We start from the raw sequence: 18,625 nt of genomic DNA on the forward strand, positions 1-18,625 counted from the left end.
TATCCAGCATGGCCAATGGCTAAGGATCCTAGAGTATATAGCCCCAAACATCTGGAGGGCACAAGGTTGGAGAAGTACAGCAAAACTATTTACCTACTAGAAGGTTCCAGAGACCATCCTATTGACAGCTTGTGACTAATAAAATCCAGGATCAAACTGGTAAGGACTACAGACCCTGGACTAGGAAATAGACCAAGAATGTTTCAGACATGCAAATTGGATCAAAACCACACAAACTCTAAAAGGTCTGTAGTATTCTCGTCCCAGGGGGCCAGGACCATGAGAATGAACTGCCCTCTAGAGAAAAGGTTTTGGCATCAAGTCACGTCTTTAAGCTATGCGTATGTAATTTCAGAATTCATCAACAGTCCAGAGCCATAATAGAATTTGGTTTAAAATAAATACATCTGGAATAAAACACAGAAGAAAGGGAGTTATTATTGTTGGCATTTAATCTGGAGGGAAAATCCTGGTGCAGGATAAATATTACCTGAAGAAATTCTATTTTAATTCACTGTTACAAATATTTCAGTATAGGTAATGAGTGACCACTGCAAATATTAAGTACTGCCAAAGGCTACACCCTTGCAATTTAATAAAACACTTGAGAGTACTCACAGTAGGTCTGGTAGAGTTCTTATACTAAAATTAAAACACACACACAAAGCCAGGCGGTACAAACCGCAAAAGTATAGGTACAAGGATTTGCAAAAGCAATAATAACCCCCACCCCACCCCCCACAAAATAGGATATTATTGATTATTACAGAAAAATAAGCTTCAGATTTGACCATTTGTAAGCATGTTAACTAGAATAACAACAACAACAACAGCCAACAAAAATTGAGTTTGGTGAAGGAACTAGTGTCCTAAAATGTTTATGTCCCACACCAGAATATTGATCTCCCGAGGGGGCCAATATATCAATCTTCTTCCATGCCTGGACTGTCTCCACATATCATTCATTTCTCTTGAAGTAATTTTTAGCCTCCAAATTCCACACACACACCCTGCCCAAATCCTTTACTGCGAGCCATCGTGGATCTGCTCTTCTTCTGAATGTACCTTAGAGATAATGAAATGCCATCTTTCTCATATGGAGAAATAATGATTGTTCTGAGCAAATCTCGATCCAGCCCATTTCCTTGAGTCAGCTTGCTTCCACATGGGCCTTCCTGTGGTGTAGTGGTTAAGAGCGGTAGTCACGTAATCTGGGTAACCGAGGTTCGCGTCTCCGCTCCTCCACATGCAGCTGCTGGGTGACCTTGGGCCAGTCACAGTCTCTCAGCCCCACTCACCTCACAGAGTGTTTGTTGTGGGGGAGGAAGGGAAAGGAGAATGTTAGCCGCTTTGAGACTCCTTAAAGGGAGTGAAAGGCGGGATATCAAATCCAAACTCTTCTACTTCCTAGAGCAGGGGTAGGCAACCTAAGGCCCGGGGGCTGGATCTGGCCCAATTGCCTTCTCAATCCAGCCTATGGACAGTCCGGGAATCAGTGTGTTTTTACCTGAGTAGAATGTGTGCTTTTATTTAAAATGCATCTCTGGGTTATTTGTGGGGCATAGGAATTTGTTGACCCACCCCCCCATATAGTCCAGCCCACCATATGGTCTGAGGGACAGTGGACCAGCCCACGGCTGAAAAAGGTTGCTGACCCCTGTCCTTGACTGATCATTCAGTTTCCTTACCAGCATTTGGTTCTGTGTATCAGCAACTGGGATTCACAACTGGGAAGAGAGCTGCTGCGCTCAGCATGTGAGTTTCCTAGGGGCATCCGACTGGTCCCTGTCATAATAGGATGCTGGACTAGATAGGCTACTGGCCTGATCCAGCAGGAACGTTTCTTATGTTAGGTCACATCAGTACTACACATTTAGAGCACTATGAGAACACTTTAATACTCATGGCTTCCTTCAAAGTATCCTATGGACCGGGGTCCCCAAACTAAGGCCCGCGGGCAGGATAAGGCCCAAGGGATTCGTTTATCTGGCCCGCGGTGACCCCGCTGCAGCCTGCTCTTACCGGTGCTGCGCTGTGCGGCTGCCCACTTCCGGGTCGGAGCACAGGAAATAGCTTGTGCACATGCATAAGCGTTATTTGCGCATGCATAAGTGTTATTTCCGGTGCACATTCGGGCTGGAGGAGGCCCGTGCACATGCGCACAAGCTATTTCGTCCAACCCAGAAGTGCTTCGGAAATAGTGTGTGCGCATGCATATGGGCACGCGCTCCCCCGCCCTCCGTGTGATCGGCACTGGCGACACCGGCCCGAGGCACGGTAAGTTTGCTGACCCCTGCTATGGACTGTAGTTTGTTAAAGGTGCCAAGAGTTGTTAAAGGTAAAGGCAAAGGGGCCCCTGACCATTAGGTCCAGTCGTGACCAACTCTGGGGTTGCGGCGCTCATCTCGCTTTATTGGCCGAGGGAGCCGGTGTACAGCTTCTGGGTCATGTGGCCAACATGACTAAGCTGCTTCTGGCAAACCAGAGCAGCGTATTGAAACACCGTTTACCTTCCTGCCAGAGAAGTACCTATTTATCTACTTGCACTTTTGACATGCTTTCGAGCTGCTAGGTTGGCAGGAGCAGGGACCGAGCAATGGGAACTCACCCCGTCACAGGGATTTGAACCGCTGACTTTCTGATCGGCAAGTCCCAGGCTCTGTGGTTTAACCCACAGTGCCACCCACGTCCCTCAAGAGTTGTTAGGAGACTCCTATTATCCTCCTAGAACTGCATTGCCCTGAGTTTCCTGAGAAGAGGGACTGATTGTTAATCCACTCTGGGAACTGAAGCTCTGCGATTAGGAGTCTCCTAACAACTCTCGGCAGTCTTAACAAATTACATCTCCCAGGACTCTTTTGGCGGAAATCATGACTGTTTAAAGTGGTATTATATAGCTTTAGCTGTATAGTGAGGATGTGGCCTTAACCTTGAGCATGATTTTCATGCACAGTGGAAAAGGTGGCATCCCGCAGGACAGCCGTCTCCCTTTTTGTACTAGCTTTTTGCTACTCTATGTTAAAGCAACCACATCAGGGAGACACCCGCTGTCTGAAGTGGTGCAGTCCAGACATAGGTTTATCACCTCATCTCCTTGTGTGAATACTAGGCCTTTGTTTAATGGATATTTGCTGTAAAACCTGTCTTGTGATTGCACCAGACCCACAATAAACATGGCTATGTCTACTTTGGACAAAATGCTGTCTAATGTCATAGATGTTAATATGGAATGCTTTCTGGAGCACAAACACAATTTAAAAATATAAATATATATATATATATATATATATATATATATATATATATATATATATATACACCCAGTGGGTAGTGAGCCTGTTGGGCAAATGGTTTCAGCAGCCACTTCCAGGGAGTCTGAAATAGAAGTCTGTGGGCTGCCATACAGGAAAACCTCTTATCCCTGTATTTTAGAGGAATGGCATAGCTGAAAGTCCTGTTATGACTAGCACTTAAAAAAAAGTAGTATTTCAGATTCCTTCCCCCCCCCCCTGCCCAAGAGCAGTTCAATGTGTGCAGCAGGACATAAAACAGCAGAATTAGTCAAGAGCTGTACTAAAATATAGCCACTGATCTCTCTGCCAGGCCGCTTTCTTCCTTTTCTTGAAAACTAAGCAGACATTTCGTAAGTCTCTAGTGAGAGAAAAGAATTTCTGTAATTGGGGAGGGGGAGGTGATGGGGAGCCGTAGTAACTTTGGTGTAGATGGCAAATGTCCCTTTTACAACGGGACACTGCAAATTATGTAAGAGATCTCAACGTCTGAGGGATGTGTGTGAGGGAATGAAGGAGTTTTCGCCAACAAAATGTGCACAAACATTTACCAGACCAACAGCAAAATAATAGTATTTTGTTCCCCAGAGGCATAGATGCTTTTTTAAAAAGCACCCTATCCAAAGTTCCATGTGCATTTTGCACACACACAGAGCTGTTGCAATGTCCTATTCATTTCAAAGGAGGGAGCCAATCTATGTACGCAAAATAAGAGTGTGCAGATCAGTTACCATCTTTGAGAGTTGATTTGGGCTGGAGAGCTCCAAGAGGGCACCTACTTCCTCCTGCCCATATTAGATAATTGGTTCAGGATGCAGGTATACGACCTTGCTGTTATCAGCTTATTTCAGACAGCTTATAAGTGAATGTGGCACCATTGTAAAAGATTCAATAGGGAGTTTCCAAGGACCCCCAAAACTGTAGAACCAACTTTAACAGCTGCTACCATCTTAGTTCCAGGATCCAAGAGCACCTCTAATAAAAGGGAATAAATCCCAAGACTGCAGGAAGGCCAGAATCCTTGGGGATAGTTCAAACCTCTCAGTAGAATTGGGCAAGCAGCTGTGGCATATATGAATGGATCCCAGGCACAAAATATAAAATATTATAATAATACACTCAACCTACTTTCCCAAAAGGTGAGAAGTTCAAGGGGTACAGAGCTGATCCAAGTTTTGCTTCCGTCAAAAGGATCAATGGAAAAACTTAAGGAATTCTGTAATGTTCGCAATTATTTAGCTTACGCATTTTGACCCTGCCCTTCAGCTCCAAAGGCTCCTAGAACAGTTTACAAGATTAGAGGAAGGCAGTCCCAGCCCTCGGGCTTACCATCTAAAAGGCATGACACACTAGGAAAAAGAGAGGAAGGGAAAAAGCAAGTACAGGAACCCGTTCTTGAAGTTATGGTCATTATAATGACCAGCTGGGATGGAAACAGTTTGGGTTGCCTGATGTCATGGCTGCCACTAGGTGACAATTGAGGCAAAGGCAAAGGGAGTAAAGTCTTACCCTCGCTATACTTTTAAAGCAATATCATGCCACTTTAAATAGGCATGGCTTCCCACAATGAATCCTGGGAACTGTTGTGCTGAGAGTCATTAGGAGACACCCCTATTCCCCTCACCAAGCTACAAGTTCCCTAAAAGAGGGACTGACTGTTGACAAAAGGATGAACTGTGAAAAGACGTTTACTTAAGTAAGAAAAATATGACCTCTCTGAAACGCCTTAGAATTAAAAGTACCTTAAGTGCCTATTCAAAAAAGAGAAATTAATAGACTTGCCTTAAAACTGGGGGGCGGGGGGGGGGAATCTTACACCAATGTTTGGAAAAGTCTAATCAAGACTGAGGTATTTGTCTTTATGTCTAATGATACATTTGGTTTTATATTTCTGCTGCCTCAATTGGCAGAAATATTTAAACAAAATAAAAATGGAAGTGCTTTGTCATGTGCAGTAGAACTAATTACATTAGCTCACATCTATTTTTCACTAAAACATTTCCTGATATCATTCAGGGTAATGGACTTCCTATCAAACGGAAAAACTGAGACTTCGTTTATTTTCCTGCCTATAGAGCTTCATACCCATCTTTAAAGATTTCAGTGATCCGATAAACTTTGGTTACAAATTAACACAGACCAGAGAACTTTAAAAAGGCAGTCCTTTCATTCCCTGAATTTTAGGCTAAGTCTTATCCAACATAAGCTTGTTTTAGGGCACACTGACTCCCCATGGGTGTTATATCTACTGATGTGTGTTAGCGTTGTGGTGAGGCAGGGGCAGCACTGAAACATATGATCTGGTCTTGCCCTGTAGTGGTCCTGCTTGAGGCAGAAGTTCTTATTCACATTAACTTGGCCCTAGGGAAATCTAAAAAATTTTCAGATGTTCATGGTATCTTGAGGGACACCATAGTTGAACACTGCCCACTTTATTGGTAGCCAAGTGACTGGTCTTACAACACTAGATTCAAATGGTTCCCCTAGCTGTTCATTGATTAGAGGACTTTTCTTCCTTGTAGCATATTAAAGAACTACTTTTTTATCAGGTGCAAAGAGAATAAATTCTGGGACATCTGCAACTCCTACTTAGAGCTGTCTGCAGAAGTTGTATGCCATGTGGGCTCTCCCTTTCTAACTCTCTGTTTCTCTTCATTTGTTTTTTATTCATTCTTATTTTGAAATCTTCTTTCTTTTCTTCTTGGCTTTGATTACATGTGTCTGCTTTTCCTACCGGTTTTTTGAATCGACATGTTTTGCTGCTATGTTTTGCTTTTCCATTCTTGTTCACATACATTCTTTGTATTGTTGCAGTGTGCCTTTTTTTTAAAAAAAAAACCCCAACAAACTATGCATTAAAAAATAAGTAGCCACACCTGTACCTATACATGCCACTGCATGATATAGTGTTTTGACAGCATGACATCATTGCTTAAATTAATACTCCTTTTCCAGGAACATACTATATTCTTTTCACAAAAACACAGAAATTCTGCCTCCAGGGCAGGTAATACAAGCAATTTCCTCAAAATACAGTAATTAGGATGACAATTACTCATTAATCAAACCCGGCATATATTCAATATATGATCAATAACCTGTCACCGTGTCCTTCTGATACCAGCCAGTTCATGCATTCAGCTGCAAGTCATCAGCCGCTGAGTAATCAAGGGATGTGCTTGTGTGGGTGTGTACCATTACAAAGTGTTCCAATATTACGTATTAAACTAAATGCAGCACATAGCACAGCTGTGAAAGAAGCCAGGACTCAATGGTGAGGAACACTTGGCTTCCAACCACTGCATCCTATTTCAGTACGTTCACCTAGAATAATCTTGAGAGTTGCAGCTCAGCACAATTTATCAGAAAATAAAGCATTTTAAGAGGTTTTTCTATAAATAATCTATTCTACAATAATCAAAGCTTCCCCCGGTGATTGCTGTAGCAACTAATTCCATAGCAAATGAGAGGCATAAATGGGGAACTTGTGGCACTCCAGATATTGCTGGACCATCTCTCGCCATTTCCAATAGTGGATAGCACTGATGGGAGCTGTAGTCAAACATTGGGAAAGCCACAGGTTCCCCATCTCTGACTTATAGAGCACTTTCTGTATTCTTTGCAGCAGGGGCATAGATGTTGTTGGACTCCTGTTTCCATCAACTCAAGGCCAATGGTCAGTGATGATAGTAGTTATAGTCCAACAACATCTGGAGGGCCACACATTGCCCATTCCGCTCTACAGGCAACTACCATAGCAGTTTTCCTAGGCAAGGTGATCGAGAGAGTAGTGTCGGACCAACTGCAAGTGGTCTTGGATGATACAGATTACATGGACTGGTTTCAGTCTGGTTTCATGATTAGATACGGCATTGAAACTGCCCTGATCACCCTTTTCCAGGAAAGAGGTCATATTGCCCCCTAGCTATGCTCATTCAGATTGTAACTAGTTTATAGCCTATTTGTTCCAGCAAGCCTTTGGAGTGTAACAGGAGTGTTATGAGAATTGTAAGGTCTAAGATATAAAATAAATGTTCAAAAACGTACCAAGCAAACACATACATAAATATATAAACCACATGTCTGAAACATGTATAGGAAGACAGTCCTAAAGCCATTTTGACTCTTTCAGTGACCTCAAATATTTCTCTGCAAGGAGGAAGGAAATGGGAACCCCCTCATTGCCTCTTTGCTCACAAATCCTAAGGGAGTATCTGTGTATGAATAGGGTGAGCCTGTGACCTGGACTCAGGAATTAAGTATTTACCATCACAAAAGAATGGCCAGGCTCTCCAGGTAAACCCATCAACAGGTTTCCTGCCAGACAGGATTCTGCTGTAGACCGCCCCTTCTGTGATGTATGTATGATGTATTGGGGGGTGGTCTTGGGCTCCAGGGTGGGCAATTCCAACAGTCCAGGGTGGGCAATTCCAGCAGTCTATATAAGGGCTTGCACACCATTGTTCTGGGTTTCTCCTCCCTCCGGTATGTGGTGAGTGAGCACCCTATTGCAACAGTTTAATAAAGATCAGGCTTACTAGCTGCTTTGCTTCTCAATAGTCTCTGGCTGGCCTCTGTTATTTTCTCCTACCTACAAAAGGATTCTATATGGGCTCCTGGGTACCCCATAAGGGAAAAGAAGCAGGTTTGTTTTCTTATAACAGGAGTGATACCATTTGTATAATCAGTGCTTCTTTTTTTTTTAGAAAAAGAGGTGCTGGAACTCACCATGAACGCCTCTCTTGTTCTCTTATAATAGCAATGGTGCCCACCTGAGAGATGCTGGAACTGAGTTCGGGTGAGTTCCAGCTGAAAAAAATCCCTGTTGCATAATGAAATGCAGATTATTTTTGCATGCTATATTTAATAATTTTATCATTTACTATCCTCTTAAAAGTGTAATAAAGCTAAAATAGAATACTCTCTCTCTCTCTCTGTATATATATATGTGTGTATATATATATATATATACACATACATACATACACATGTGTGTGTGTGTGTATAAAATTAATAAAATTTTAAATAAAATTATTTTTATTTATCGTAGTTTCATTTACCACATAACCCACACAACCTAATGCCAAAGCAACTTAAAACTGCTTTTTCAACAGTTCTAAGTAGCATTTTGCCACACATGGAAATATATAAACTGTTCCTAGGAAGCGTGTAACTAAATTCAGATGAAAGCTCAACTAGCTATCCCTCTGACTTGTCTTTTGGTCCTTTATTCATCCAAGAGGCCAAAGGACCTTTAAGAACCCTTAGAAGATAACAGCAGCACTTAGCCAGTGCCACAGATGGGGCATTAAGTTTAAACTTCCGTATCTCACCCTGAACAAACTGTTAATATCAACAATGACAAATGTATGCACTGTTCTTAAAAGCTATACAATATCAGAGCCAGACATTTTAAATATGAAAGTAGAGTTCACAGTCTGTCCGGAACACCAGGGTTAAGTGACTGACAGATCTTATTTCTGAATATACTTTAATTACCGCATTCTATAGCATATATTATGTTACAAGAAAGTCATTTTTGAGAGTCAAGGACTTCCCCAGCCTGGCAGCCAAATCCCATCAGGCCCAGTCAGCATGGAAAAATGGGAGCCACAGAGGCTTTGTCTCAAGCAAACAGGATTCTAAAGGTGAGGTATGTAAATGGAAAACTAAACAAGAAAGAAAGAAAACCCACATATCCTTCAAGGCTAGGGATAGTTAGGACCGAAAACGAAACTGCCAGTATTATTGAACACATCTATGGTGTGACTGCACTTGGAATCCTGTGCACATGTCTGGTAAGCTCCTCTCGAGAAGGGGATTGTGGAGCTAGAAAAGGTCCAGGAAACAGCAATCAAAATAATCAAGGAGCTGGAGCAATTCCCCTATGAAGAATAGTTAAAGCATTTGGGTCTTTTTAGTTTAGACGAAAGGCGAGAAATGGGACTAATGAGAGAGGTGTATAACATTGTGCATTGTGGGGAGAAAGTGGATAGAAATACAGTGGAACCTCGGTTTTCGAACGTCTCGGAAGCCAAACGATTTAGAACCCAAACGCCGAAAACCCACAGTGAATGCTTCCTTTTTTGAATGCGCCTCAGAAGTCAAATGGCTTTCAAGGCGCGTTTCTCCATTTTCTCAATGGAATTTGCCAACCGCCCATTGCGCTTTTGTTGTCGAACGTTTTGGGAATTTGAACGGTTTTCCAGAACGGATTACATTCGACAACCAAGGTACCTCTGTAATTTTTTTTCTGACGTGTTCAGAACCAGGGGCCATTCAGTGAAGATGAGTGTTGGAAGATTTAGGAAAGACCATTGGGGGAAAAAAATACCCCCCCCCCACAGTGCGCAATTAAACTGTGAAATCCACTCGCACAAGATGCAGTAATGGCCACCAACCTGGCTCTAAAAAAAGGATCGGACAAATTCACGGAGGGCAAGGCTATGAAAGGCTGTGCTGTACCTCCGCTGTTGGAGGAAGAATGCCTCTGTTTATCGGTTGCTGGGATTTACAAGTGGGGAGAGTGCTGTTGCACTCAGGTCCAGCGTGCAGAATTCCCAGAGGCATCTGGCTGGCCACTGTGAGAACGTGATGCTGGACTAGATGGGCTAATGACCTGATCTTAGCTTGGTTCTTCTTAGCAGACCTCTGCTGCTCTTTGCAGAAAAGGAGAGAAAGAGGGAAATAGTGAGGTTTCCCAGACGGTGGGGCCAAACAAGACATGTTGTGGGATAGATCTTGCAACATTTTTCTTTGATAAGATGCAGCTGTATATGTGTGTGGCAGGGGATTTGGGTTGGGGCCATAGCATTGTGGGAGAGATGCTGCAACCTCCGCGCCCCCCCCCCCCCCGGTTCTTCCCCCTCCTCCATTTTAGCTTCCGCAGGTATAAATTGAAGCTCCTTATACAGCTTTAGGCAGCTGTTTAAGAACATTTATGTTCTGCCAAGTCTCTTGTATTTAGTGCATAATTGCTGTTCCATTGTCTCTTCCTGCAATATTTATATTGATGTTTAGATGTTTGGCAGGGAAAGGCAAACTCACAGTTAGATTTAGGCTTTTAAAATTGTCTGCCATATCTCGTTTTATACTGTTAAAAGTACCATTGTTTTTGCTTTGTTTTATATTGATTCATGCACAGATCTTTTATGAAAAGTGGTAAAAAAAATGAAAACGTCTTGTACTGCTGAACGTCTTTGAAATATCCCAAACCTAGCATTTGACTCTTTCTTTCCATTACTTACAGTGCATACTTGGAAGTACTTGAATACTTATAATTAAAACTGTAGAAGTTAACTTAATTTGAGTGTTTTTTTAAAAAATATAAAGTCGTAAGCTTGCATAAAAAGGTCAGAAATTCTGGCTGCCTTTAAAAGTACAAATCCACCAACCAAGTTATGAATGTCGAGAAATCTATTTATGTACTTAACATGAAAAATAAGGGAATATAGTTTGCTGATCACAGACTGATTAGAATGAATTAGTTGTCATAAAAATATTCACGAACTACACACTCCATCTTTTAAATTTTACAACTTTAGAATAAGGGAAAACATTAATTATTCCCTGATGAAAAAAAGTGGTCCACTGAGACTTGGAAACCTGGTCCTGATTTTCAATTAAGTACATTTACTGAATCCAGGCAGCTCTAGCATGACAACTAAGAAATTTCTCAAAAAATTGTTTGAACCGTTTGGTATCATATCGACCATTCCTTTAACAGACATCTAAATTCTTTGATGATCACACAGATGATTCTGTTTGACTTCCAAGTAACGACTGTACTAGCAAACCAGAGGTTAAACTAACCATTTCTAGCTCCAGGAGCAGCTCTGAGAGCATTCGTGTGACACACAGTTTGGAAAGCTCTGCTATAGCCTATACAGTGGTACCTCGGGTTAAGTATTCAATTCATTCCGGAGGTCCGTACTTAACCTGAAGCACCACTTTAGCTAATGGGGCCTCCTGCCGCGCCGCCGGAGCACGATTTCTGTTCTCATCCTGAAGCAAAGTTCTTAACTTGAAGCACTATTTCTGGGTTGGCAGAATCTGTAACCTGAAGCGTATGTAACCCGAGGTACCACTGTATGACCCTATGCAGACAGAACCCTGCCTGTAGTGAGGACAGGACTCCTCATAGAAGATTCGGAGTGGGAATTTCTAACTTTGTGCCTGAAGGCAGGAGAGGAAAAGTGCATTTTTTTTCAGTGGCAAAGGCAATCAATCAGGTACGGTAGATAAAATTTGTTTCTGAATTCACTGCCAAATATGGTGGCTTATCTTACCATCAGTGTTTGAAAAAGGAGAGAAGTATGACCCAAAATGCCCTCACATTTTACAAGAGTTGTGAATAAGAAAGTGTATCTGTGACTCACTCACAAATATATATTTTTTTAAGTTGAAAAATCAATAGAACTTGCACCTGTAAATCTGTATCAACACAGAGTTTTAGAAAACCTTTTCTCCAGCTATTGAGTATGACATCAATATCCCAAGGGTGGTTTATGTTCCTTCTGTTTAGAGTGAAATGCCTTATCTTTATCTGATTAAAGATAACAATCACATACACCATGTTCTTTAAAAACAAACATATAGACAATTTAGAGGTCTAATTACAAACTTAGTTGAATTAAGTTTCAGAAACATAGTTGATGTCAGAACTTGAGTAGACTAATTTTAACTAAATAACTAAAAATATATGAATGATACTTTTCCCCTTCAGACATAGGATATATTTCCTCTCTCATACTTTTTTCTCCACATCGCTTCACATACAATTTTTAGCCCCCTGTGATCTGTGTTCATGGCCACAGCAGGAAGTTTTAAAGACAAAGGTTAAGGACAAAAGGACATGCTTGGTTTTGCTTGTATGGCTGGAAACCCACAATGTTTGTTTTGTGACAATTTGACGACTTAGCACAATAAAATAACCAGAAGAGGGACTCTGTTCTGCCCTCTTTTCAGCATCATAGCAGTTGGTTCATATGTATGTCAAAGCTAGGTCTACAGGAAATATGTCAACTCTTTTTACTGAATGACAAAAGTCTGGCACGTGCATTCATGTATTAGTTGATGCAACAATTAGCATATGTGTAAGGCTCTTTTTAAGCCACAGGACCACAAAGCTATGGTGCAAATATGCTTATTTTACATCTTCAAGAACTCAAGAGTGAGTAAATTTACTTTGTAGGACAATCTAGTAAATGCCTATTGGATAACAAACATAAGGTATGATATGAACTCAGAAGAATAAACCCTTAAGCAAAAACATGTACTTCTGATTTTGAAACAACATATATTAATGTACCAACATATCTGTAAATGTTATTTCCCAAATTAACTCTACGCTGTACAGTATTTAAACTCAGAAAATGAGGAATCTTGGCCACACACACAATTAAGTGATTCTTTCTTTAGGCAACAATCATACTTTAACCATGACAACAATAACAAGCAACACAACGAATGCAACACTGGATTACGATATAGTTGAGGGTGGAACTACCTTGTGTCATAATAGCCTGGCTAGGCTTGAGGGTAAAGAAAACACGATTTCCTGTGAGGAAAAAAGTAGAAGGCACTTAACCCTTCTCCGAGAATATTTTCATACTAAGGACACCCTAGCAGGGTCATTTTCATTCAGAGGAAAATCCATTATGAGGCTGCTGAGTTTTCAAAAGCTACACTGCACATGTTCCTTACAGAATGTTCTTCTTAGATGGCAGACCAGGAGACACACAGATGAATTCTCTTGGTTCAGTACAAATTGGATTTCTTTACCGACTTATCCTGCCCCAATTCTTAGACATTTCTTGCACACCAAAGGGCCATTTAACAACTTATGGGAAAGACACATTATTGCTGTGTCCAGGTGAGCCCGTGTACAGTCGTATTTTGGCTCCTGAATTCCTTGGGAGTCGAACATTTCAGCTCCCGAACGATTGAAAACCGGAAGTGAGTGTTCCAGTTTTCGGGCATCCTTTCGGAAGCCAAACATCCGGCGGGGCTTCCGATTGGCTGCAGGAGCTTCCAGCAGCCAATCGGAAGTCATGCTTTGGAAGTTGAATGGACTTCCGGAACGGATTCTGCTCAACTTCTGAGGTATGGCTGTAATATGTTGATAGCTAAACACAAACAAGTCATTTTAATTACAGTGGTACCTTGGGTTAAGTACTTAATTCGTTCCGGAGGTCCGTTCTTAACCTGAAACTGTTCTTAACCTGAAGCACCACTTTAGCTAATGGGGCCTCCTGCTGCTGCACGAGCACAATTTCTGTTTTCATCCTGAAGTTCTTAACCCGAGGTACTATTTCTGGGTTAGCGGAGTCTGTAACCTGAAGCGTATGTAACCCAAGATACCACTGTATTAGATTTATATCCTACACTTCCTCTAAGGAATAACATTGCTCTCCCACTCATCTTCACAACAAACCTATAAATAAATAAACCATTTCATGGCTGAGTATGGATTTAAACCTACGTCTCTCCAATCCTAGATTTACAGTCCAACTATTACACTGTAGATTCACGCGCACCCCCAAAAGAAATTACTCAAACCCCTCCCCCCCGATGTCAAATGGTTTCCTAAGCAAGAGGTGTGAACTTTTATTAGGGCACATTTCATGACATTCAGCTGTTCCATCAAGACTATACCCATGCCACCTTTATGTCATGTCTTTGAAAGCTTTCTAGAAATGTAAACAGAGTTTAGTTCCTTTGTTGAATAATGGTGACTTTCAAGTTAGTGGCAGAGTGTCTTGGAAGAATAAATTCTAGAAATCTCCTGCCTCTAGGTTAAACGGATGCAAAGACTTTCCTCTGTTGTGATACATGCTGCTCATCATGTTTAACGAAGGGCAAGGAGAATATAATGCATACAGTATTTAGAATCAGTGACATTTGTGAGAAGATTTAAGGGAAGCATGAAGCCACTTTATGCTTTTAGATGTGGAATTCACAAAGGATAACATAACAAGGTTCCCCCGTCCGGCTTTTCTTATAACTATAATTTAGCAGCAAGCTATTCCCATGATCAGGAGACAACATTGACACTTTGTCTTAGCAGGCAATCTTGCTGATTCTGTAGCTAGAGGGGTCCAGCACTGAGAGAACAATAGCCACCATTCAAAATTGTTCTTCTCTGCCAACAGACAGGAACTATCATTTCAGCAATCGTTAAAGAAAAAACAATTCAGTGAGCCAAAGGGATTGGAACAGTGAATCTGTAAATAAATACCCTGAATGAGCACAGTGACACAGAGAAACAAATGTTTGCCAATACATTTATTAATTACAGTCACATCAAATCAGCTACTTAACCTTCAGAACTCTGCAGGGGGAAAAACAGTAGTTGCAACTTAAAAAGCTCCCTTAGGCCAATCCTATCTTTCATTGTCTAAGTATTAGAGCCTTCTGCATGATAGTAATCCTGCATTTATATAAATCCTGTATTTATCATGTAAAGCTTTCCCAAAGGATTCTCAGCAGTTCAGGATTATTAAGACACAAAATAAAATCAAGCTATCACACACAAGAATAGAAACAATAATTTATCGTGTAAACAAAATCAAATCAGGCCTAGAGCCTTGGCTGCAATGTTAAACTGATTACTGAACCGATTAAAGATTTGCGGCTTGATTCATTATTTATTAGACTTGTTAGTAGCTTGTTACTCAAAGGCTTCCAAGAGACTTGCAACACATTTAAAAGCAAGAATATGCACTATACCATAACCGATTGCTATGTGACTTTTGATTTTGATGCAAAAGTGTCAGCTGCCTCCCTGAACTAAAGACCTATCAATCCTAGTGGACCTCCACAGGGAGAAGATTCAATAATGGTGATCCCACCACTAAAAAGATCCTGTCCTAGATTGCTATCATACTCACTCTGACAGTGAAGGCATACAAATGTTAAAAAACAGGCATGGTTCATAAAAGAGCAAGCACATGAGATAGGAAAATGCAGAAGATGAAATCTATAAGCCTGTCTGTGTCCAGAGCCCTCCAGCTGTTTTGGGACAACTGGGTAACAGGACCAATGGTCAGGGATGATGGGAATTGTAGTCCCAAAACAGCTGGAGGGCCAAGTTTGGGGATGCCAGGTCCAGACCATCCCCAGCTTTAAATGGCAGAACTTTTGCTAGTAAACATTCTTCGGCATGCAGGAAAGGGAGAGAATGCCAGTTGTTAAGAATTAGCAAATCAGCAAAGAAATATAAAACAAACAGATGGCATTAAAACAGTATCATAATCTCATCATGATGTTAAAGGTAAAGGACCTCTGACAGTTAAGTCCAGTCATGAACTACTCTGGGGTTGCAGTGCTCATCTCACTTTACTGGCCGAGGGAGCCCACATTTGTCCGCAGACAGTTTTTCGGGTCATGTGGCCAGCATGACTAAGCCGCTTCTGGTGAAACCAAAGCAGCACACGGAAACGCCGTTTAGCTTCCCGATGGAGCAGTACCTATTTATCTACTTGCACTGTGATGTGCTTTCGAACTGCTAGGTTGGCAGTTGCTGGGACTGAGCAACGGGAGCTCACCCCATTGCGGGGATTTGAACCACTGACCTTCTGATCGGCAAGCCCTAGGCTCAGTGGTTTAGACCACAGCGCCACCCGCGTCCCATATAATGATGTTAGGTGCCCACTATTTTCCACTGTGCTTTGAATTCGGCTTCTGAAGACCTGACCATCAGCCGATTGCCTACAGTGGTACCTCGCAAGACGAATGCCTCGCAAGACGAAAAACTCGCAAGACGAAAGAGTTTTTTGTTTTTTGAGTTGCTTTGCAAGACAAATTTCCCTATGGGCTTGCTTCGCAAGACGAAAACGTCTTGCGCCTTTTTCTTAAAACCCTCAATGCATTCCTATGGGAAACCGTCAATGCATTTCCTATGGGAAACTGTGCTTCACAAGACGAAAAATTCACAAGACGAAAAAACTCGCAGAACGAATTAATTTTGTCTTGCGAGGCACCACTGTACTTTGCCGTGTGCTTTGAAAGGGGCTTTGCAGGCAGGAATGATCAGTGGTGCCTGCAAACATGCCTTTGAGCTTTACCCGCTCCACATTCGATGTCATATATGACAGAATGGTCTTGTGAGAACCTAGCAGCTCCCTACCCCTGTTCCATGAATACAATCAACTTCATAGACTGAAGTAAAGAAGCCATACATTATTTATAATAATTCTTTTCTGATAAAGTAAGAAGTTGCCATATACTAGACTGGACTATTTGTCCATCCAGTCTAGAAATATATATTCTGATGGCTAGTAACGCTCAATGTGCTCAGTAGCATCAGCTACTCAGCCAGTAGAGCAACAAGAAGAGTCATTCACTGGTTTTATGCTGAGGACCAACCCTGTTTCCCTGCTTTAAAATAATTCAAATCAAAATTTAAAAAAGAGAGAAAAATCAACTTTTAAAATGTAAAGTGTAAGAGTACTAAATAAACTGTGAATGGGGGGGGGTAATATTAACTAACTTAACCTTTATTATTTGCAATGCCTTTGTATGGGAAGCAGACATTATGATTTAAAAATTACAGTTTGAACCTAACAAGCACAACGGGCAGCCAAGCTAGAACATCTAATAATTTTCCCTCAGTAAACTGAGCTCTTTCCTGATCCTTCTGACCTTTCAACAAGTGGTTTAGAGACTATTGGATTATGGCAGTTAGCAAATGACAGGTGCAGTCAATTAACCAAGCAATGACGTAACTGCGACTTCCAGTCTTTAACAAGAGTTTTCTTCGGAAAATGATGCTTTTCCATTCATGAGCTCAGTATGGCTGCTTATCAGTTCAATCCTAAGAAGAACTTCAAAAGCTCTGTACTGCTGATATACTTCTCATTAAAAAGTGATTTTGTTGTAAAATTATCCAACTGTGACTGCGGAATGCTTTGCTATTCTTTAATTTGGAAAGTTGTCAAAACAGTGTGATTTAACTCATTTGGTACCAGGGCATCTAAATCAAAAACAGCAAGTGCCTACAAATTTGCCCTGAAAAGCAAGCCTGGGGAATAAAATGACAAAGGGGCAATAATAAGCCTTAGAAAGAGTATTCGCATTCGGAAATGGTGGAGAAGAATAACTGGTCTTCCAAACTTGTCATGAAAATATCCTGTAGCATGGACAGTGATGATGTTTGATGGAGTCAAGAGCCAGGTTAATGAATCCATAGGAATCTATCTAAGTGCTAAGATTGAGGATGAAGAACCTGTTCTCTAACCCATCTTGCTGTGAACCAGAAATGAGGCCTTCTCTCTCATAGCACCATGACTGTGGCTGGGTAATCTGCCAAGACCACTTTCTTCCTGTTGGGCTTTGAAATCCTTTTTATTCCATCCTAATTTTGAAGACTGATTTTATTCTTCTTAAATTTTTGGTTATGTGTTGCATAGTACAGTCATACCTTGGAAGTGGAATGGAATCTGTTCCGGAAGTCCGTTTGACTTCCAAAATGTTTGGAAACCAAAATGCGGCTTCTGATTGGTTGCAGGAAGCTCCTGCAGCCAATCGGAAGCTGTGGAAGCCCTGCTGGACGTTTGGGTTCCAAAAATAGTTCGCAAACCGGAACACTTACTTCCGGGTTTGCATGGTTCGGGAGCCAAAACGTTCAAGAACTAAGCTGTTCGAAAACCAAGGTATGACATATTATAAGGATGAGCCTTGGGCTGAGGTACTTACTTCTTGCACAACTATCCTCCTCTGGTGCAGACTTGAACACCTTATTGTGACATCAGAAGTTTCTCTTAACGGTGGTTTGTTGAGCTGGAGGCACAGCGGGGTGTTCCCCATTTAAGTGTGGGGCTAGAATGTAACCCCCACATAAATGGGGAATCACCTGTATGTGAGTTGTGTGCCTGAGCTTGTAAGCAGGCTAGCTAATGTTCTTGAAGGTTGCCTGAACATTCCATCCGCCAGTCAATTTGCCAGATTAATTATTAACTAATTAATGCCAGATTGTGGAAAATTACACAGGATCATAGCTCAGTGGCAGACTGCATGCTCTGCATGAGGAACACCCCAAATTTAAACAATTATTTTTTTTAATAAAACTTGGGAGATGAAAGAATAAGCAGAAAGCTGCTGCCAGCCATTGTAAAAGTAAAGGGACCCCTGACCGCCAGCCATTGTAGGCAGCATTAATCTAGATAAGCTTTTCTCAATCGTTGGTCCCCAGATGTTCTTGAACTCCAACTCCCATCATCCCTGACAAATGGCCATGCTTGCTAGGAATGATGGGAGTTGTAGTCCAACAACATATAGGGACCTGAAGTTGAGAAAGGCTGTTCTGGATGAACAAATAGTATGACCTGGTGTAA

The 18,625-nt window shown here is 41.5% G+C and overlaps 1 protein-coding gene across 3 annotated transcripts in view; it reads right to left on the reverse strand.

The window, feature by feature from the left end:
- The window catches only part of CWC27 (CWC27 spliceosome associated cyclophilin), a 106,582-nt gene that overhangs the window by 59,595 nt on the left and 28,362 nt on the right, over positions 1–18,625 (reverse strand). For 2 of the 3 annotated variants that reach the window (XR_014503073.1, XM_083404109.1), the window contains exon 11: positions 8,019–8,099. The exons of the other annotated variant lie outside the window; for it this stretch is intronic. Coding sequence is in view for 1 of the 2 variants with exons in the window: in XM_083404109.1 (XP_083260235.1) it covers positions 8,019–8,099 (81 nt within the window). In the remaining variant the exon portion in view is untranslated. The remainder of the gene's footprint in view (positions 1–8,018; positions 8,100–18,625) is intronic. 3 annotated transcript variants of the gene reach the window in all.

Source organism: Podarcis tiliguerta, assembly GCF_965153285.1.
Source record: "Podarcis tiliguerta genome assembly, chromosome: 11".
Classification (NCBI taxonomy): domain Eukaryota; kingdom Metazoa; phylum Chordata; class Lepidosauria; order Squamata; family Lacertidae; genus Podarcis; species Podarcis tiliguerta.